The sequence below is a fragment of the Tetranychus urticae genome, chromosome 3 (assembly GCF_039701765.1).
Source record: "Tetranychus urticae isolate SD_2017Ah chromosome 3, NJAU_TeUrti_SD_1.0, whole genome shotgun sequence".
NCBI lineage: Eukaryota > Metazoa > Arthropoda > Arachnida > Trombidiformes > Tetranychidae > Tetranychus > Tetranychus urticae.
Window position 1 is genome coordinate 14,522,535 of NC_142960.1, and position 19,741 is coordinate 14,542,275.

The window sequence follows — 19,741 nt, forward strand, 5'->3', positions numbered from 1 at the left end:
GTTGAGAGAGCATTGCCACCTTCACTAGCTGAAACATTCACCCCACAATCACCGCCTGGGGTTTGAGGGCATCCTTGTGATCCACCTCCATTTGCACCGGTACCGCCACTTGGAATCTTCTCTTCAGACGATTCTCGCATTTTGTCAACATACAACAACATACTCCGTGAATATATCTCGAAGCTTTCCTTCAGGCAGTTCTTAAAACCCGAACTTGAAACCCTTTTATATCCAGAAATCATTACTAATCTTGTTTTGTTTTGTATGCGTTTTTTCCTTCCATTTCTAGTTGTTCGGTATCCCATGTTTTCTGTAATTATATGTTGACCAATATAAGTGTAATTGAATCGGTAAATTTACCACCAACACTAGATTGAATTTCTTTGGCGGATAATGGCTCAGCCGGAATATGAATTATGTCCTCGCTAGAGTGCATATAAAGTCATAAGTAAGAATTGGCCAATTCATATTAACCTGACTCTTAGAACCCGAGAAGGGGAAAAATGATGATGAGAGACAGCAAAATTGGATTGAATAACTCATACGCATTATTTTATCATTTATACACGAAAGGTCTTGAACAATTGGTACAAACTTGGTACAAAAATCGACTTGCGTTAAGCCTTTTAAATGGTAACTTTTTGAAAGAGCCTGTTGAATAACAAGGCTCAGGTTTAAAATGAGCACTGAAAGTATTGTGGCTGCAGTCAAGTGCGAAAGATAGACTGTTTTTAGCCTAATATTTCATCACCATGACTGAAACTTGAGGTAATCAGTGGCGCAATATACGTACATATGAGTACAAAAGTTCGATGCTCTCACGCATTTTATTCCTGAGTTATATAGGTAGATCATTTTCCGCTTTTTTGCTTTTAAAGTCTGTGAAGAGTGAGATGATGATTGGGTTGAGAGTTGAAATACATGCGTGCTTTATGGGATTGAATTGATGAGGCAGCCTGGGAAGAGAGATGATGATGAGACTCAATATCCCGGTTACTCTTTATTGTGTTTAAATTCCTAACAGTTATCTTCTTCTACTTGTTTCGTTTTTTCCTCATCTTCATCTTTTTACTGTCTTGTTATTAGTATCACATCTACTACTGCCTTTTATCATTTGTATTTCAAGAAACAAACACACATCTTGCCAGTGTTTAGTGTCTCACTTACTCTCTGTGTGTGTGTCTAACTGTGTCTTTGTATTTATACACATTGGTGTCCCTATGGATGATTATTTCATCTGAAAATGATGGAGAGAAAAGTATCTGGCAATTCAATATCTTCCCTGATAGGTGAAAGGTTACATGTTTGCTCAGGATGTAACGAGTTAATCAAGGAACAGTGGCTTCTGGAAGCGGCTGAAAAGTTTTGGCATGAAAATTGTTTAAAGTGTTCATCGTGTGAAGGTCCACTTGCTAAAATGTCGGACACTTTTTACGCCAAAGCTGACTTATTACTTTGTAAACGAGACTATTTCAGGTGAGTAACAAAACCATTGAAACATTGGACTTTACTTTTGGTCAATTGATCAGTTGAACAGCAAAAAGTTATCAGCTTATTGATGAAAGATAATTAATAATTTGCTGCAAATCAGCTGCAGTCCGAGTCTAGTCAAAGCTAACTGGTATCTTGAGATAAGATAAATTTGATTCAATTTAGCGATTTCAATTCAAAGCCATTTTTAAGATGAATTTACTTTAAGATGCTAATTGTGCGTATCAACCAAAATGTAGTTCATCAACAAATCAAACCAATCTACAGTCAAAGCCAGTAAATTTTGCAAAATATAAACCAAGCTTTTACATTTACCAACCAGACTTTTGTTACAGTCGATTGTTTTCATTAGCAAATATTCAAAGACTAAAGGCATTATTAATGGATAAAAAACTATTTTCAATCAACAGTTTAAAGTTTCCGATCAATTCCTTGATTTCAATCTGAACATGAACATAAAAGACGATCATTCATTCATATTAGAGTCTATTATTAATACAATAACTTGTCATAATTTAACCTTTCGCTGTTCCATCAAACTTGAATGATAAATTGAACAGTTTGGCGGTTCTTTTGAGTTTGCGATTTTGCCTAAGTCTTCATTTCATTAAAACAACAAAAATTGTTTATCGATATTAAACAATATTTTCAGAGCAATAGTTATGTGATATTTTGAATTGAATTTATGATAATTTGATGATTAAAGTTTGTGACTCCTTGAAAAGACGTAAATGGTCCAAAACATATTGAATGTAACTGTATCATCTTAATGAATATTTACATTGAAAAGTGTTGTTTTGACAGAGATTTTTTTAGCCATTCTGACATGAATCTCCAGGAATTGACTGTATGAATGATTGTATTGACCAAAAGGGAAACAGTTAAATGATCGTTGATCATTTGTTACTGTTGTTCAGTTAATTCATCAAATTGTCATCCCAAGCTGTAACCAAAGGACTTTTACACTCTCATTTTTTGTTTGCATAAATATGTTGTTATCTTAAAACAAGCAAAAATATGTCAATCTGTCCACAAGAAGAGACTGGAAAAGCCATTTCTTCCGCTCGGTCATCCCTCACTTGCCATCCTTAACCTTCATCTCTATCATCCTCATCATCATCACTAACTCCAAGGTCCTGTCTCTTCACTGACTGACCATTCACCATTCAAAATTGATTGTACATTCAATCTGAATCATTCATTTCTCGATGAGATAATTATCTCAAGTATATTAATTGATTTTGACTTTCAAACAACACCAAATTTCAAGCTTCAATTAATCAAAATTGTCATTCAAACGATTAATCGATATTTTTGTCTTTCCTTTCGAGGTTTGTTTTAATCTGAAAATGATTAACCATTTAATCAATTCAATTTAACCAACATTCAATCAAAGGTTTTTGATCAAAGACAATAATTTAATTAGCAGCAATTAAGCAAACAATTTAGTTGAAAAGGGAAATGGTTGCAGTTTGAGGGTAAAAAGGCAATTAGACAAGATTTAGGTTTCAATAAGCTAATTAAATGGTCTGTGTTGAGCCACAATTTAAAAAAGTGATTAACCTTGGTTTATGAGCAAATCAATGATTTGAATGAAAACGAATGATTATTTAACAATTGTTTGAATCAAGGTAATGATCAGGTTGTGATGAAGAGCTGGCAAGAAGACAACAAAACTATTGATCATCATCAGGCTATAGGCTTTTCTTAAGGAAATATCTGAAAGGATAAAGATTGTTATAGGTTCAATGATGATCAAGATGATGATGGTGATGATAAGTAGAGATGAAGATGAAAAGTGAAGCCGGAAGAAAAAGAAAAGACAAAATGATGAACATTTTGAGAAACAAGTTTTATGGGTTAATCAGGGTTACATCCTTTAATCCAAGTTTCCTCTTTTTTTATATAATCACTTTTTTCCACCTTCATCCACATCCAAATACTAATCTGAATTATCTTGAGCAAATGCTCCTCCAGCAACGATAAGTTCAAAAATACTTTCATACCAAAATTTTTTCATGAAAATGACAATTATTGCTTTTCCCAGTCAAACACCAGAAAAGTGTCTTTCATGGATTGACTTTTTACCCAAAAATATAGCGATTTCAATATAATCATTGTCTTTGAATTGAAACAAAAATGTTAAGATTCTGATTCACTCATCAAACTGAATCGCTTGCCATTTGATTTACAAAAAGCAATTGATACTTAAATTTCAAAAAATTATTTCAATCCAAACAATCAAAGACATTTTTATTTGAATGCAAATTTTGTCAAGTTTTCAAATTTGGGTTTAAAAAATCATTTTTGACTCCAAAATCAAACACTTTTTTGTGTGAAAAATATTGAGTCGATTTAATGATGTTTCATTTAGATTGCAGCAAATTTTGAATTTGAAATTAACAGTTTATAATGCAAAACCAATGAGTCTTTGAGGTAGAAAAAAAAGAAAGTCAATAACAATGGAAGACAATAGGAAAGGTTGATCAATATGAGAGTTAATTTGTTAAATGTTGAATATCAACACACCTTTGTTAATAGTTGATTGATTATTAAATGTTTAGCTGTAAACAGGGTCACTTTCAAGTAAAGATCATTGAAGCGCAAGTTAATTGGTGAAGCACATTTCCATCCCTAATCTCCTCCTTATCCTCCTCATCTTCATCATTTGACTACACTTTTTCTGAATGATTAAACTCAAATTCATCTTACGCTTCTTTTAATAACAATTCAAGCCTGACCAGCACGTGAGCCATGAAACAGTTAACGCGTGTTAATTCCCCTTCACTCCTCCTAACCATCCACCGTCACTATGGATTACACTTCATCCTTCATCCTTCACCATCTTCATCTTTATCTGAACATCTTACAACCCAACAAATTCAAGTTTCCTTGCAAACGTTTCCATTTGTTCACACATATTCAATGTTTGATTTAACTTGCAATTTTGCCTTTTCAACTGATTATCTTGCTTTTTCAATCAACATTCAATTTTCAAGCGACTGTTCAACTTAATCTGCTTTAGGTTATTTAAATTGTCCCGAGAATAACTAAAGCCTCTTTTTTTTGTTCATTAAACTATATTAATACTCTGTCCACTTATTAACTCATAATGATGCATAATCAATGGTTAACCAAATACTAGACCTTAAACTGATTCTAATCAATGATTAACCCAAACAAGTAACACTTAAATCAACACCTTTGTGGATACATTTTTAGGTTTACACTTTTCCCTTAAACTGCTTCATCAGTCCCAGAAGTAACTTAATCTTGTTTTATCAATCAATAAACAAATAACTATCAACAGTTCAATTTCGCGTGTCCACAATCCCATGAGATAATGAGTGAAATTTCATGATCGTGGGATCATGATAAGAATATAATTTGTTCAGTTCCCTTGATGATTGTTGGGTTAACCAAGGTTTGAAGGCGCTGCACACTTTCATATTTATCATATTTATTATCACATTAAAAGCCATTTTCACTCCCAGGTAATTAGAAGGTTAAAAATGTAAATGAAAGCTCAATTCTTAATGGTTAATTGTACAACAAATTAAATTGTTTCATTTCGCTTCTCTCCTCGTTAAAGCTCTTTCAACTGTTGATTACATTGTCATTATAACAATATGATAAGTTGAATAGCATTAAATGATGCCATATTAACTTCATCAAATTGTGATTTGTCAAACAAGATTGACTTGAATGTTGCATAAAAAAGAGGCAAAAGGGTTGATTTTGGCCAAACAATTATCCAATAAACAGTTATGTTAATAAAATTCAGAAGACAATTTGAATATCAAGTTTCTATGGAAACAAATTGTTCAAAGTGAAACATGTTAACCTTTATTTTTACCGGTAAAGATTAACAACAAATATTGACAATTTAACTTCTGGTTATTGTATCAATAAAGTTATGGGAAAGTGTAACAATTAGTGGTTTATCAAAAGCTTCAATGATTGTACATTGGTTTGGGTTGAATTTTTCTTCCTCTTTGGTCATCTTGTTTCTCATTTTTCATCTTAAAATGGTCAACTGTCATTTGTTTAATTGGTGAAATGGTGTCTTGCGATTTGATTGATTTGCGTAAGATAGTTAAATAAATTGTTTGTTTTTGAGGTTATCCAAACATGAATATGAAACATGATCATCATAATCTAATTCATCAATTTTTTGTTCCGGTTAACATGGACTTTTCAATCTTCTCCTCTCTTCAATCATCTCTGTAAACTCGCTCCTTTCATCTTCATCTTTCTTCCTCTGATCGATCAAGTTTTGCATTTTTTTACTCGCTGAGGTGAGACTTTGCAACTTTAAATGTTGTTATGTTTACCAATCGATTTTTCACTTTACTCTTTGGTTCACTGACTTACAGGGTGACAAACAATGCTTTATAATTATCAGATCATCATTTCATAACCCTTTAGACGTTCATAGATCAATGTAAATAACTTTTCATTTGGTTCAAGATCAGGTTAAGCATTGACTTATAAGATTGTTTCAATTGTAAAAATAAATTAACTTGACTTTAAAACAAAATCACTTCTATCAATATTAACTTTATCATTTAAAGTTGTTTTAATTTAAATGTTATTTCAATGTAATTTTTGATGAAATTTTAGGTTAAATTATTTCTATTTTTTGGAATTCAAAATTTGTATTATTTCCATCAAACCAATATTCTGGTTAACAGATGAAGAATCCTATACTTGATTTTTTGGTAAAATTTTTGACCAGAATTTGTGTTATCTTTGGAAAAATGTATTCAGCATTTGTTTACCCTGTATACCACCTTTACACTGAATCCATATTTTATCTGGTTAACTGAGGCAATCTTTTAATCAAACGATTGAACAATGAGAAACGGAGAAATGGCAAAATTGATTTCAAAGACAATTTTTGTTTTCACTGGATCAGCATTTATCAATATTTTGATAAGTTGACCATTTGTGAGGGTTAAATGTTAGGGAATTGGAGAGTTGATAGTAGACAGGAAAAGTGAACATCTTTATACCTGTAATTTAAATGATGGCAATAAATTGAGATATTAAATGATTTGGCATGGAGCGACTCCCAACGGTGTAAGGTCAATAAAAAAAGGGTCACAATGTAAATAATTAGAGTAACCAATGCTCATCCTATAGATGGTGATAATGTGAGTCAAGGCCAGATTCGAGTTTTTTTCCTGATAATAGTTATGGTTGTTTAAATAGTGGAGTGAGGGAAGGCATAAGGTTGGATGCAAGCTGAATAAGTATCCAAACGATGGTTACAGTTGAAGATAACCTAAAGCAATGGGAAGATGATGAGAAGAAAGGAGAATGATGAAGACGATGATGAGAAGAGTGTTGAAAAATTGAGTAAATATTGTCTCAAATGTTACTGTAACTTTTACCCATAAGCAAACTCACAGTCAACAGCGCAATGAAAAAAAAAGATGATCAAAGTCCCTTCAAGCTAATATACAGTAAACATTTTCTGGTGTGTTTATATGTGTATCTACAAGTCAAGGATGGCTTGGAAGATGAGGAAGAACGGCAAGAGAAAAAAAAGGAAGAGTAAATTAATCTTCTTCTTTTGCCTCATCTTTATCATCTTCATATTCCTGAAAGGTACACAATAAGATGAAAGTTGAGAGCAATGATAATGATGATTGGTGATTTCACTGCAGGCTATTTACAGTTGAAATTTTCACATTCACTTTCATGTGATCATTGAGGGCACAAACTCAGAACAAGAGTTTGCCATTTTGTGATTTATGATGATTGCTAAATGATTGCTAATTTTTACCTCTTCATACAACATAATCAACTAATCAATAACTTGATAACCAAACGGTTTAAAATGTAAAACAACATTTGATTATTCAACTGAACGCATTTGTAAAGATTGAGAATTGGACTTTTCTGTTAACAAAAATCTATCGATTTATTAACATTCATTTTGTACACAACAATTTAAGCCATTAATATAAATTGTAAAAATGGTTGCAATTGATTCTATTTTTGAAATCTAGTTATTATTTGAATGTCTTGGCTTATCTTATGCATTAGAGTGATCAGTGAAATCAGTTATCAAAAGTAGTATCGAGATCTCATCTTTGAACTGGATTTCAACTTGCATTTCATGGTAAATGAAATGTTTAAAAATGAACAAAATGGATAAAAAAGATGAACGAAAGAAGAGGAAAAAAGGATGAAAAGGATGAGCTGAACCTTGGATATCTTTTAAGGTTAACTTGGAAGGAGGTAAATTAGGATTGATGTGTTGTTTCATCCTTTCCTGACTCAGATTTAACCTTTCTTTTTTTCACTTTTCATCTTCCCTGATCCTGCAGTTTCCCATTCTGAATATTTATCCTCATCCCAGGGAGGTCAATGTGAATCATTCAAACAAAATGCTCTCTTTTTACGTCTTCCCTCCATTTGATCCAGCCAACAAAGCTAAAGTGTATGTGATAGACATAAAAATGCTAGAAGTAACTATTGATAACTTGTTAGAGACATTTCGTTCTAACCTTTCAATATGTAATCACTCTTCTCTCTCTCTCTCCTCCTCATCATCTCTATCAGCCTCCATTTTATGCTCTCCTTTTCATCTCTCCTGGTAACACAAAACTTTTTTTTCATCAATAGCCTGGAATAGCAAGTTGAAGCAGCCAAAGCTGTATAAACATAAAGAGACTCTAAGGCTAGCAAGTTGCTTGAGCAAGTGAAAAATGCAAGGAAAGGAAGTAAAGCAAAAAGATGATGATAATAATGATGATGATAAAGAGGAAAAATAGGAATAATGTAGCTGTAAAGGGATGAAAAGGATGAAAAGAATTTCAAATATTCTCTTTTTTCTATCATCATCGTCTTCTCCTCTTTCTATCACCTTAGTTTGTTATTAAGAAGAGAATCCATTTCATTCTATTTATGCCATCAATTCTGCTTCATCTCTCACTTATCATCACTATTCTGTCTCTTTTTTTTACTTTCTTCATCTTACCTTCACATCAACTGACATTATTTTTATCATCCATTCAACTCTTTGTTTCTTTCCTTTGTTTGGACTGTTCCTTCATATCTGTAATAAATATATATTATTACTTAAAAACTGTCTATCTTTGCGTTTCATGATGAGGAGGATAACAAAAAAAAGAGGCAGTGAAAAGAGACTTTGTTCATCTTCATCTGACTCTTTGAAGGGATGAAGCTTCTGTTGAAAAGCTTACAAGACAGTTTAATGCTCAACAACAAAAAGTATTGCAAGTCAAATGATGTAAGATTAGAGATCAGACTAACGTTATCAAAGTGGTTTGCTTAAGCAAGCAGGAAAAAAATGTTATCAAAAAAAATATATGAATTGGCTTGATGAAAAGTAAAAGCTAAAAATGAAAAAGTCAAAGCAAAAATCATGTTAAATGTTCCTCATCTTCTTCCTCATCTTGTTTCTTCATCTTGCCTTTGACTTTTCCTTCATCAACAATGTCACTTTTATATGTGTATGGATGTATTAATCTTAAGCCACTTTGACCGGATTATAACAGATTTAGCTTCAGATTTGTTTCGACAATTGTTTAAATCAGCAATTCTTTATATTATTGTTTTCCATCGAATAAACTATATGATGACGGATTCTTTCTCCCTTTTCATTTTTCTTCTTTTTTTTCTTCCATCAATGACTTTTCATCTTTCTCCTTCTTTCTCCACCCTCCATATCCAATCCATTTTACGCAATTGATTTTCAAAAGACTTCCCTGTTCCTCCAGTTTATGCATCCTTTATCCTTTTTTTCACGGCAAAACAAGGTAGTTGTTAGCTACTCGCCATCAACTTCCAAAAAAAGGCAAAATAGTCAACAAGATTTTAGGCCCTCTTTCATCAATGCATCATATGTAGCAAACTTTTTCATCTCCATCTTTTTGCTCCTTGTTTTTTTTCATCTTGTTTTGCTTTATAACTCCCTCTTGTTTCTCCCACTCTTTGATTTATACATTTATATATGGATAAATGTTACTAGATCGATCATCAAAAGTTACAAGGCATCAAATTTGAAGGTTGGAAGTCAAGTTGAAAGTCCAGTTTCCTTTTTTTATATTGGTCCTGTTGTTGCATCTAGTTACCATTGTTAATCAATCAATGTCCTTGTTTTAAGTTTATAATGTCTTTCCACTTTGTATATTTAATGATAAAAAATAGGTGAATACCAAGAAGTCTCAACGTAATGAATCCAATGAAGACAGTTGAGAAGCCTTGATCATCATTGTCATTATATTCAATGGCATTATTAAGTTTCTTCATTTTCTTGGCTTGAAAGGTTTAAATAGCAGTGAAGATGAGGCTTTGATTGCTTGTCTTTGTTACCCTAAGTATTAGTAATAGTGGTGATGATGATGATAATGAGGGACGATGATTATGATGATTAGGAAGCTTTACAAGTAAATTGAAATGAATCCTTATATAAAAAAATGCAACCATTTCAACCCATTGAATCAATTTTTGCCAGTTTAACAAACATAATGTCCAGTGATAAATGTTAAGTCTCGTGTCTTGTAATGTTTGAATGTCAACCCTTTGCAAATCCAATTCACTGATTAGCATGATTAAAATAAAAATCTGATGAAAGGCAGTTAAGAAGATGAGAATAACCTGAAAATAGAAAGTAGAAATAAAATTAATCACTGTTTATCAAACACATATTTTTGCATCAAATGGTGAAACAACAGTTTTTGTGCTTTTTGTCTACTGATCTGATGAGATGGGAAAGAAGACGGTTCAAACCGTAATTTTATGCTCAATGATGAAAGATGATGAAGATTGTTGAATGAACACAAAAAAGAAGTAGCAGAATGATAAATTTGTATTGAAATAGTAAAAGCTGTTTTCACTTTTCCATGTCACTGATTATTTCCCTATTTTAGTGTATTGTTATTCAATTTGCAACACTTGTTGATGAAAAATATAAATAAATAAATATCTCCATTCATCCTCCAAGGTTTATCCTTCGTCATTATCATCATTGTCATCAAATCTTATACAATGAAATGCAAACTAATCAGCCAATTTCCGGAATTTTTTTCTTCTTCTTCTTCACACAATTTCACTCTTTTTTCTGGGCTCTCTATGAATTATACTTTCATCTAAATTGAATCAGTGAAAGTTGCTCTTATAAATTGTGTTATCAAAAGCGTCAAAGATTTTGATTTGCATTTTTTGCTCTTTTCAAACTCTACGAACCAGGAATTAGTTATTATTGAATATAACAACAGATGAGGAAAAATATGGATGATACAGTTTTCATGTTGAAAGATATAAATAAGTCATCCCCGTTTAGCTTACTCTTGCTGTTTAATATGAACACCTTAATATTTGATTTGGCAAAAAGTGTTACCGTTATCTGCTCATTTTAATAATATGGTAAAACATTTATTTATGTATATATATAAATATATATTTATACCAATAGCTTGACTGTGAATAACATTTCAGTTTTGAAATGGATGAAACAGATTCAATTTGACTTTCCATTGAAACTTGTTCTTTCCCTCGATTGAAAGATGAAAAATCTGATGAAGGGAAAATGTTGAAAAAAAAGAGAGATTTGTTCCTATTTTTCATCATTTCACCTTCAACAACATCATCATTATCATCATAATAATCATCATCTTTATCATCCTTTACCTTTTTTTTGTTTCACTCTTAAGTTCTGAAGTTGAGCTTTGCACCATTTACCAGGTTTGTTTTTTTCGCTTTTGCTTCTAGAGAAGAGGAAAAAAAACTGTTATTAGAAGAGAGAAAAAAATAAGCTCAGAATTTTTGGTAAAATAGAAAAAGAGAGTCAAATGAGTCTTACGGTTAAATGTCACTCCTTTAGTTTCTTCATCCTCATCTTCATCGTGGCTCACTTCTCTTCAATATTTGCTTTTTATTTCCAACATGACTGAGTTTTTTTTGCCATCCTCAACTAGCTATAGACGATGCTGAATAAGAGGCTAAGAGTGAAGAGAAAAAATAAGAAGAAACAAAATCAAAAAGAGAGAGAAGATGAAGATGAAGATGATGAAGAAAAAAAAGATTACCACAAAGTCTGTTGCACCTCCTTTTCCTTTTTTCATACTCAAAACTCCTCCTTTTCAGAATCTTCTATCCTATCTTTTCTCTTTCTTTCTCCTCCTTTTTCTTGTCTGCTCATCCTCTTTCCAGCATCATCTTCATCTTCAACAGTTTTCACCTTTTCTATCTTTTATTCAATTTCAATGAATCATCTTCTTATTGTTACTTTTGTTCCTCTCTCTCCTGGTTTCCTTGTTTAAGACGACGATGAAAAATGAACAGCTCCTTTCCTTCTTGTTAATACCTTGAAGCAGCATTCCTCCTGCCCATCATCATTATTGTCATCATCTTAAATTGTTATTCTTGTCTGGAAAAGGATGAAATGTCAAATTATCTAAAAATATTATAAAAGCTGATAATATAAACAATAAAGATTACCAATCCTTTTTTTTTGTCAAGTATACCATCAATTGACTAACATCATTTAGCAAAGAAGCAGCAAAAAAGTTCCATAATTTTCATTTATGCAAAAAGCAAGAAAAAAAAGTCTTTTCATCCACTCATTAAACTTGAATAAAATATAACGAGCTTTGAAAGGCTTTCGACATTTGCGCATTTTTCTGCACGATAGAGACTTAACCTTTTTAGCTAAAATCATTCATCCACTGATGATAAAAAAAAGATTTGCATTTGTCAGAAGATATTTTGCAGAATAGTTTCAATATCACAACTGAATCCAAGGTAAAAATATAATGCGTTGATATACACAGTTATATTCATTTCACTGAACATCCTTGGATGAAATTGTTTTCGTTAAAATATTCGAGTAACTTTTATGCTTGATAGAAAATTCGGTTTTCAGGATGATTTCAGCCATCACAACAGGGCAAACTTTATGTATGAATTGATTCTGCCAAAATTGTGATATTTTCTCAGCAAAATGTTTTCCATCCAAATTAAACAGTCGATAAATGATTGGAGGTAAAAATTAAGTCTCTATTCCAGTGCAGTTAGGTGAATTTCACAAATTTTATTCAGTCCCTTTATATTGGATTGATAAAATATGAGATGCATTTTTGTTTTGTTGAGGCGAAAACAAAAACAGGCAAAAAATTGTAAGTGAAATGCAGGGAAGGAAAAAGATTGTTTGCTTTCTCTTGCTTTCCTTTATTCGCTCACTTGTTTGCAAATTGATGTATGATTGATGCATTCTTGAGCATCTTTGGGAATCTTTGATGGTCTAGTTTACGTTGGAAACGCATTCTTCACTGAATAAGGAATGTAACAACAATCCATTTGCCTTCCATATTTTCCACTGTATATTTTCACATTATGCTTCATTTATCATTGACTGTTTATCAGCGTAGACTTGAAATAATCCAGTTGAATTCATTTCATTTGTTCAGCTCTATATTTTTCAATGCCTTGACCTTGCCTCCTGGAAAAAGAGAGAAAAAAGTAGAATCAAGAAAAGATTTAGAAGAGGAAATATAAAGGAAAATCCAAGGAAAAATAAGGAAACTGTGCAACATGGAAATTCTTATCATTCCGAGATTAATTTATTAGCAATTGAAGAACCTGTTTCAGAATCTTACCTTTTCATGTAATGCTATATAATCTCAAGTCTTTTTTTTGAAAAAATACTTTGATCAGTTTTACAGAAAAAAATTATTATTGAATTTGAAGATTCTTCTCGACCATTATTACGCTTCAATTATATTGGGAGGAAAATATTTTGGCGCCATTTGATTTCCAGATTATTTTTAGTCCTAAATGATAAAAAAATGAAAAAAATATAATCATAAATGTCAAATTGACAAAAAGCAAATGTTATCGATATTTTGCTGATTAAATATTAATAATCTTATGTAATTGGTTAATTTCAAATGTTAATCAGTTTTAATTAATATTTGAAAAGTATTTTTAAGCATTTCTATGCCAGCATTTAAATAATATGATAATATCAAGTTAGAGAGGAAACATGATAATTGTCATTTGATTGATGGACTTACAGTTTTGTATTATATAATTTGTTTTTTTTATTTCTTGCCTGGTTTGTGGTATTCATTTGTTGAGCCATCAAGATGATAATCAGTTGATTATGATGAGAAGGGTGAGATTAATGTTGATAGATGGGAAGATCGGTTGTAGAGGAAATTTAGTGAATCAAATGGGAACAAAACTGTTCAGTTTTCTTGTCGGTTGTTTTCTTCTTCTTCATGATGTGAAAGGTTTCAATGAAAAGTAAGTATCCATTGATATCAGAAAGGTGACCTCGTCCGTGAAGAGTCAAAGAACCATAAATACCATTGATATTGATGCTTATCATCACCATCACCATCACCATCATCATCTTAATGCCCAATTTCACATAATCTTTCTTGGTATTTTTTTCCTTTTCTTCTTTCTCTATCAGCTTTCGTCCATCATTCCAATCATTCCCATCCTTATCATTCAATAAATATCTCAAAGGTTTCATTTATAAATATTAAGAGAGGAAAAAAAGAGCAACAGAAAGCCTATAGAACTAATGATGATGGAGATGATGATGAGGATGATAGCAAAAGATGATGAGAAGAGGAAATTAGGGGAAACATCTTTTTATATTATTTTAGTCTTCTTTCTTTCTTTCCTTAGTGATGGTGTAGTTAGTCTTGAGGGAAGAAGATGATGAAAATCGGAAGTTGAAGACGAAAAATCCAGAGTGGAAAGGAAATTTAGAAACAAGTTGATCTTGTGAAAGGAGAATGATGGGGAAAAGATGATGATGAAGACAATTTCTGTGTTGATATTTGTTGATGAGAGAAAAACTAATAACTCCTCCTTGAATCTTTACCTCCACCTTAATCGTGTTTCACCAATCTTAAATAAGAAAAGAAAATGAAAGAAAATTATTTAATCATTTTTTACTTGATTCTTTGTTGCCCATTAAATTGACTTTTGATTGTTTCCACATTACAATATTACACCATTCCAATGTTTATTTGTTACCTTATTTATTGCTATTTAGATTTATTTAGTCTCTACTCCTTTTATACGTATAAATATAAAAATTGCAACATACATGAATGATTGAAAAATGATCTGATAATAACAATAAAATGAGGTTAAATAAAGGTAATAATATTAATAATGGTAGCAATAAAATTTGATCAAGTAAAATTTTTCAAATCATTCTTAAAATGGCAACTATTACGCACAATTTTCATCGAGTCACCAAAAAAGCCATTGGTAGCAAATAAGATAAAGTAAATGCACACACATTGAAGACTTGGACTGACAATGAAAAAAGCTAAATGATTTGACTTACCTTCTATTTTGTTTGACTAAATTCATTGATCCTCAAATTTTTAACCATGGTTCATCTATATTGATAGATTGTATGGTGCCAAATGTACAGGATGTTGTGAAAAAATATCAGCAAGTGAACTGGTTATGAAAGCTTTGGACTCAATATTTCATCTCAATTGTTTTACCTGCGTTGGTTGTAATAAGCAGTTAAAAAAGGGTGACCAATATGTGATCAGATCGGGAAGATTGTTCTGTAGGCCGGATTTCGAAAAGGAACTTGCCATTCTTCAAATGTCCACACAAACAAGTAAGTAAAACAAAAGTTAAAAAATTACATTTTGTCAGCTGAAAGTTGAAAAGGTTGAACAATAAGATTTGAATTCCCGGTTAAAATCGGGTTAAATCAATCTTTTTACTGTTGCCATCTTACGTGAAAATTTGTTAATTAAAAAGAGCGAGGTTAAATTGAAGGGGTCAGTAAATTTATTCCCCTTTCTTCACCCTAAAGAAGGCGCCAAAAGACAAGAGTTAATCCATGTGAACTTATCTTATGTTTTGAATTGTGATTTATTTAATAATAATTAATTGTTCAGCAGTTTTTTATTCACTTATTTCTTTTTTGGTTCATCATGTACAAATTTTTTTGCTACATTGTGCTTGGTATTACAATTAAAGATTCAATTCTCATGCATAAAGCCATTGCGTTGTGCAGTCATCTTTTTGTGTCTTGTAACTCATCATCAAATCGTTTACTTGACTTTAAATGTTATTTTAGATTGTTATCGTGAGCAGCGTCTTTTTTTAATTGATTATTTCCGTTGATTGATTAACTCGATTGTTTATTGATTTGGTAATGTTTCCTTGTGAATCAATTTCTCTGCGGTAACTCTGTTTTTTTTTGTGCTGCTCTTGTGTTCAGATGATGCTGTAAACATGTAAAAAGATGAGTTGTAATTTGAATGTGAATGTTGATAAAAGGCGTTTAACAATAAGAATTGACTATTAGATATTATTATTATTATATTATGGTTATAACAGCATGCAATATAAACTCCCAAATCGGATTAAATAAATGAAGATAAACCATAAATCAGGTCACAGGGGTCCGCTTACTGAGTAAATATTGCACGTGACTTGAAACAATTAATCGTTATCTTGGTGTTATATTGATGTTAGGATCAACATGCAATATGCAATATCAACATTAATGCCTCTATCAACATAACTTTATATTTTTTTTCTATCATTTTTCTTGTCCCTTTAATTTTTGACTCAAGGTGAAAATGCTGTTGTGCCAAACAATAATCAAAATAGTCCAATACCAAGTGGCCAAAATACTGGGTCAACCGTTTCAGTAACTTCTAGTCAACGACAAGATGGACGTCGAGGACCGAAAAGGCCAAGAACCATTCTGACAACAGCTCAAAGAAGAGCCTTCAAAGCCTCATTTGAGGTCAGTCAAAAGCCTTGTAGAAAAGTAAGTTGAAATTTAAACTTTTAATCGACACCTTTCTATCTTTTATTTCCCTATTACCGTAATTCAATGCGATCACACCAATTAATAAACATTTTTTTCTCTTTAGGTCCGGGAATCATTAGCCAAAGAAACTGGATTAAGCGTTCGAATAGTGCAAGTTTGGTTTCAAAATCAGAGAGCAAAAGTGAGTTGATTGAATCCACCATTATTATTAGAATGGATTTTGATAAACTTTTATCAAATCATCGTCTCTCTCACATACTTCCCTGGCTCATACCTTTTTTTATCTTCTCTATTTGTTTGTACACAAACGTTTGTTTTGGATTTAATGTGGTGACTAGTTGAAGAAAATCCAACGCAAACAGCAACAATTGCAACAACAATCACACCAACAACATACAACTAATAGCGACTCAAATGCTGGTTTAGGTGATAAATCCAATCTTGATAAAATGTCACCTTACTCAAGATTAGGTCATAGTGGAAGTGGTCATTTAACTGATTCATCTGTAGACTCGCCTTCTTTTTCTGTAGCTCCAATTCAATATTTATCTCATAGTCCTGATGATGGTAAGCTAACATATAATCCACATATAATATTTATCCAAGAGTGAGAGTTAAATGAAAAAAGGATTATCAATTTGATTGATTCTTGACTTTTTCCTAATCAACATGATTGTTGACCTTTGTTACTTTATTCTTTCTCTCCTTTTCTCTCTCTCTCTCTCTCACTCTTTCACACACGTAAACATACACATAATTTAATTAACATTGTCTTTGATATTATCATTATTAATCTCAGATTCTTATTATTCACCTCACGGAGATGGTTATTCAAAAGGAGACTTAGGAATGGATAGTGAAACCAGTTTAGGTGGATTAGATGATGTGTTACAAGGGAATGGAGCAAGTAATGGAGGTGATGAGAGCCTTTCCCATCATCCACATACTCATCATCATCATCATCACCATCAAGGATCATCTTCAATGGACAATAATAATAATAATAGTAATAATATACCTTCGGGTTCGAATGGATCAACCAATAATGGTCTCTTTGGTTCTTCTATGACACCTATTGATAAACTTTATTCAATGCAGAATTCATATTTTAATTCAAATGAATGTGAATGTCTGGGACCGAGTAACTAGGAAAAAAGAAAACATTATTTGAATTGTTTTAAATCCATTTTAAATTTTGTAAGATTCCAAGGATAAAATGATTCAGATGATGTTTGATCTCTTCTCATATCCATTTCTTTCTTTGTCCCTTCTGCGTTCGAATCTTAAAAGTTGCTCAGTATTTTGTAAAAAAACCTCTACCAGGCAGAAGGCACAAACTTTTATACTTTCATCTAAGAACAACTTTACATAGAGATAAAAGTCAAAATCATCTTATCCTTCATCACCATCATCATCGTCATCATCGTCATCTTAGTCTTGTTCACCATGAGAGAACAAAAATACATTCTCTTGACTTCCGGACAACTTTCGAATAACAAAACCATTTCAACAGGAACCTGGATTATGATGATCATCCATCATCTTTTCATCTCCATGTTAACCCCATGTTGATGTAATTCAGATCACTTCTCGTCATCATCTCATCACCTCTTACTTTCTCATATTATTCTGAGAAAACTTCTTTTCGTCTCTGTTTATAGGATCATCATCTTCATATTTTCAAGTTTGATTTTCTTCTTACCATCATCCCACTATCATCTTCTCATAAGGTTGAGCTTACCAATCACAATATCATCACTTTCATCTCTACCATCCACAACAACAACAACAACAATATTTAAAGCAACTCATCCAAAGATTTAAGTTTCTTCCAACTTGGTACAGATGATAATGAAAGATCAACAAAGATCTATAAAATCAAATGAACTTCCTCGTTATCAGTTATAATTAATAAGATTCAAGTTCCATCTCTCTATTTCTGTAACAATAACGAATACAAAACCAGCTACCTGATTGTAAATTATTATTATTTATTGATTCTGTTGACCATTGCCAAACCATTGAATACCAAAGAAAAAGAGGCCAAAAAGAGATCCAAACCAAAAAAAGCTAACAAATCGACTTCAAATTTTTCTTATAAAATGTAAATACTTTTGTTTATTTATTGCCAATCATTTTGACCGTTACAAATTAATTTACCCTTCCACCCAAAATATACCTGAAAATAACAGCTACACAAAACACTGATAAACATGCGAAAACGCAAGCAAAAAAAATATCTACCATTTAATGTAAAAATTTCAAGTCCCCAATCAATATAAATGATTTTTTGCTAACTTGAACAAAATCAAAAAATGAAAATTTAAATAACTCGACTCACATTTCATTATTTACACCCAATTAATCTCAACCTCAATTAACCCAAATTAATTGAATGAAACCGTTAATTGTTTGAAAAATCTTACATAGAGAACAAAATTGAAAGCAAAATGGTTTTCCCATTTTTTAAGGTTCGACTCACTTTCACTCGATGATAAAAGGATGACAATTCTGGTAAGACAAATGGGTTACAAGTTGAATGTTAAATGTCAATGTTGATAGGGAAAAAACGACCTTAAGATGATTAAGAGGATGATGAAAGGAGGAAGATAAAGTAAGGTTAAAAAAATAGGAAGACTAAAAACTACAGTTCAATATTAATAGTGTTGTCCCCGTAACCTCGTCAACCTCCTCTCCTCCTCTTCCCTCCTTCTTGCCATCATCTTGTTTCCCTTGCATACAAGATGAATGAGATGATAACTATTCTGACTGCTTATTTGGACGTTATGATGATAATGATAATGATGATCAAGAAGAGAGGAGGCAAAAAAAATATACTGTGAACACAATTTAAGAGCCATTTGAAAAACCTGTTGTACAAATGATGGTGTCAACATATAAACCCATAGTGAAGGAAAAAAAGGAAAAAAAAGTCGAAACAGAAAAAAATAAACAAAGATGATGATAATAATGATGATCATAATCATCATCATGATCATCAATTGAGTTTCTTATTGGGTTCATCTTTTAGTATCATGTTATTGAACCTTTTTTTTAGCTTCATCATAAAATAAACGATCAAACCTGGATGTTGACTTTTGTTTAAGCCTTGAACTGCACTTTTTCAGACTGCCTTTTGATTATCACCAATTTCATCAAATTTTTTAATCATTTCATTGAAATATTTAAAGAATCAGTTTAATCATTATTATAAGAAGAGTCGACATTAGACTCAAATCCAATCATCAACTTGAACAGTCGAGAGTCTATTTGTCATTACCATTATTCATGAACAATTTTGAGGATTTTTTTTCTTCTTGCTCGACTCTTATTTTTTTGGGCCTGGAACGATTATTCAGATTATTGCATGATTTAATCTGAATTGAAGTGATCAAATGAGTTTAGTGTTTAATCAAGACGCTAAACTAGTTTCACTTTTAT

At 31.7% G+C, this 19,741-nt stretch overlaps 1 protein-coding gene and 1 long non-coding RNA gene across 14 annotated transcripts; one reads left to right on the plus strand and one right to left on the minus strand.

The window, feature by feature from the left end:
* The first annotated feature begins 1,004 nt into the window (after positions 1–1,004).
* On the plus strand, positions 1,005–18,628 carry LOC107364223 (LIM homeobox transcription factor 1-alpha). Its single transcript, XM_015931555.3, has 6 exons — positions 1,005–1,476; positions 14,907–15,127; positions 16,098–16,297; positions 16,404–16,481; positions 16,639–16,867; positions 17,100–18,628. Exons 1-6 carry the CDS (start codon positions 1,244–1,246, stop codon positions 17,447–17,449), a joined length of 1,311 nt encoding a protein of 436 aa, XP_015787041.2. The 5' UTR covers positions 1,005–1,243; the 3' UTR covers positions 17,450–18,628.
* Positions 6,052–15,140, minus strand: LOC107364224 (uncharacterized). Of its 13 annotated transcripts, none has more exons than XR_016199576.1 (9): positions 14,840–14,979; positions 13,542–14,391; positions 13,125–13,298; positions 12,709–12,967; positions 11,556–11,896; positions 11,330–11,468; positions 11,158–11,234; positions 8,483–10,125; positions 6,052–6,778 (listed from the first exon to the last, which is right to left on the minus strand). It is a non-coding gene; the product is annotated as an uncharacterized LOC107364224 (long non-coding RNA). The 13 variants fall into 13 exon arrangements; XR_016199581.1 differs by lacking the exon at positions 6,052–6,778 and adding an exon at positions 15,006–15,140 and having other exon boundaries at positions 8,669–10,125; positions 14,840–14,894; XR_016199583.1 differs by lacking the exon at positions 6,052–6,778 and adding an exon at positions 15,006–15,140 and having other exon boundaries at positions 8,669–10,125; positions 12,009–12,967; positions 14,840–14,894.
* Positions 18,629–19,741: the final 1,113 nt, after the last annotated feature.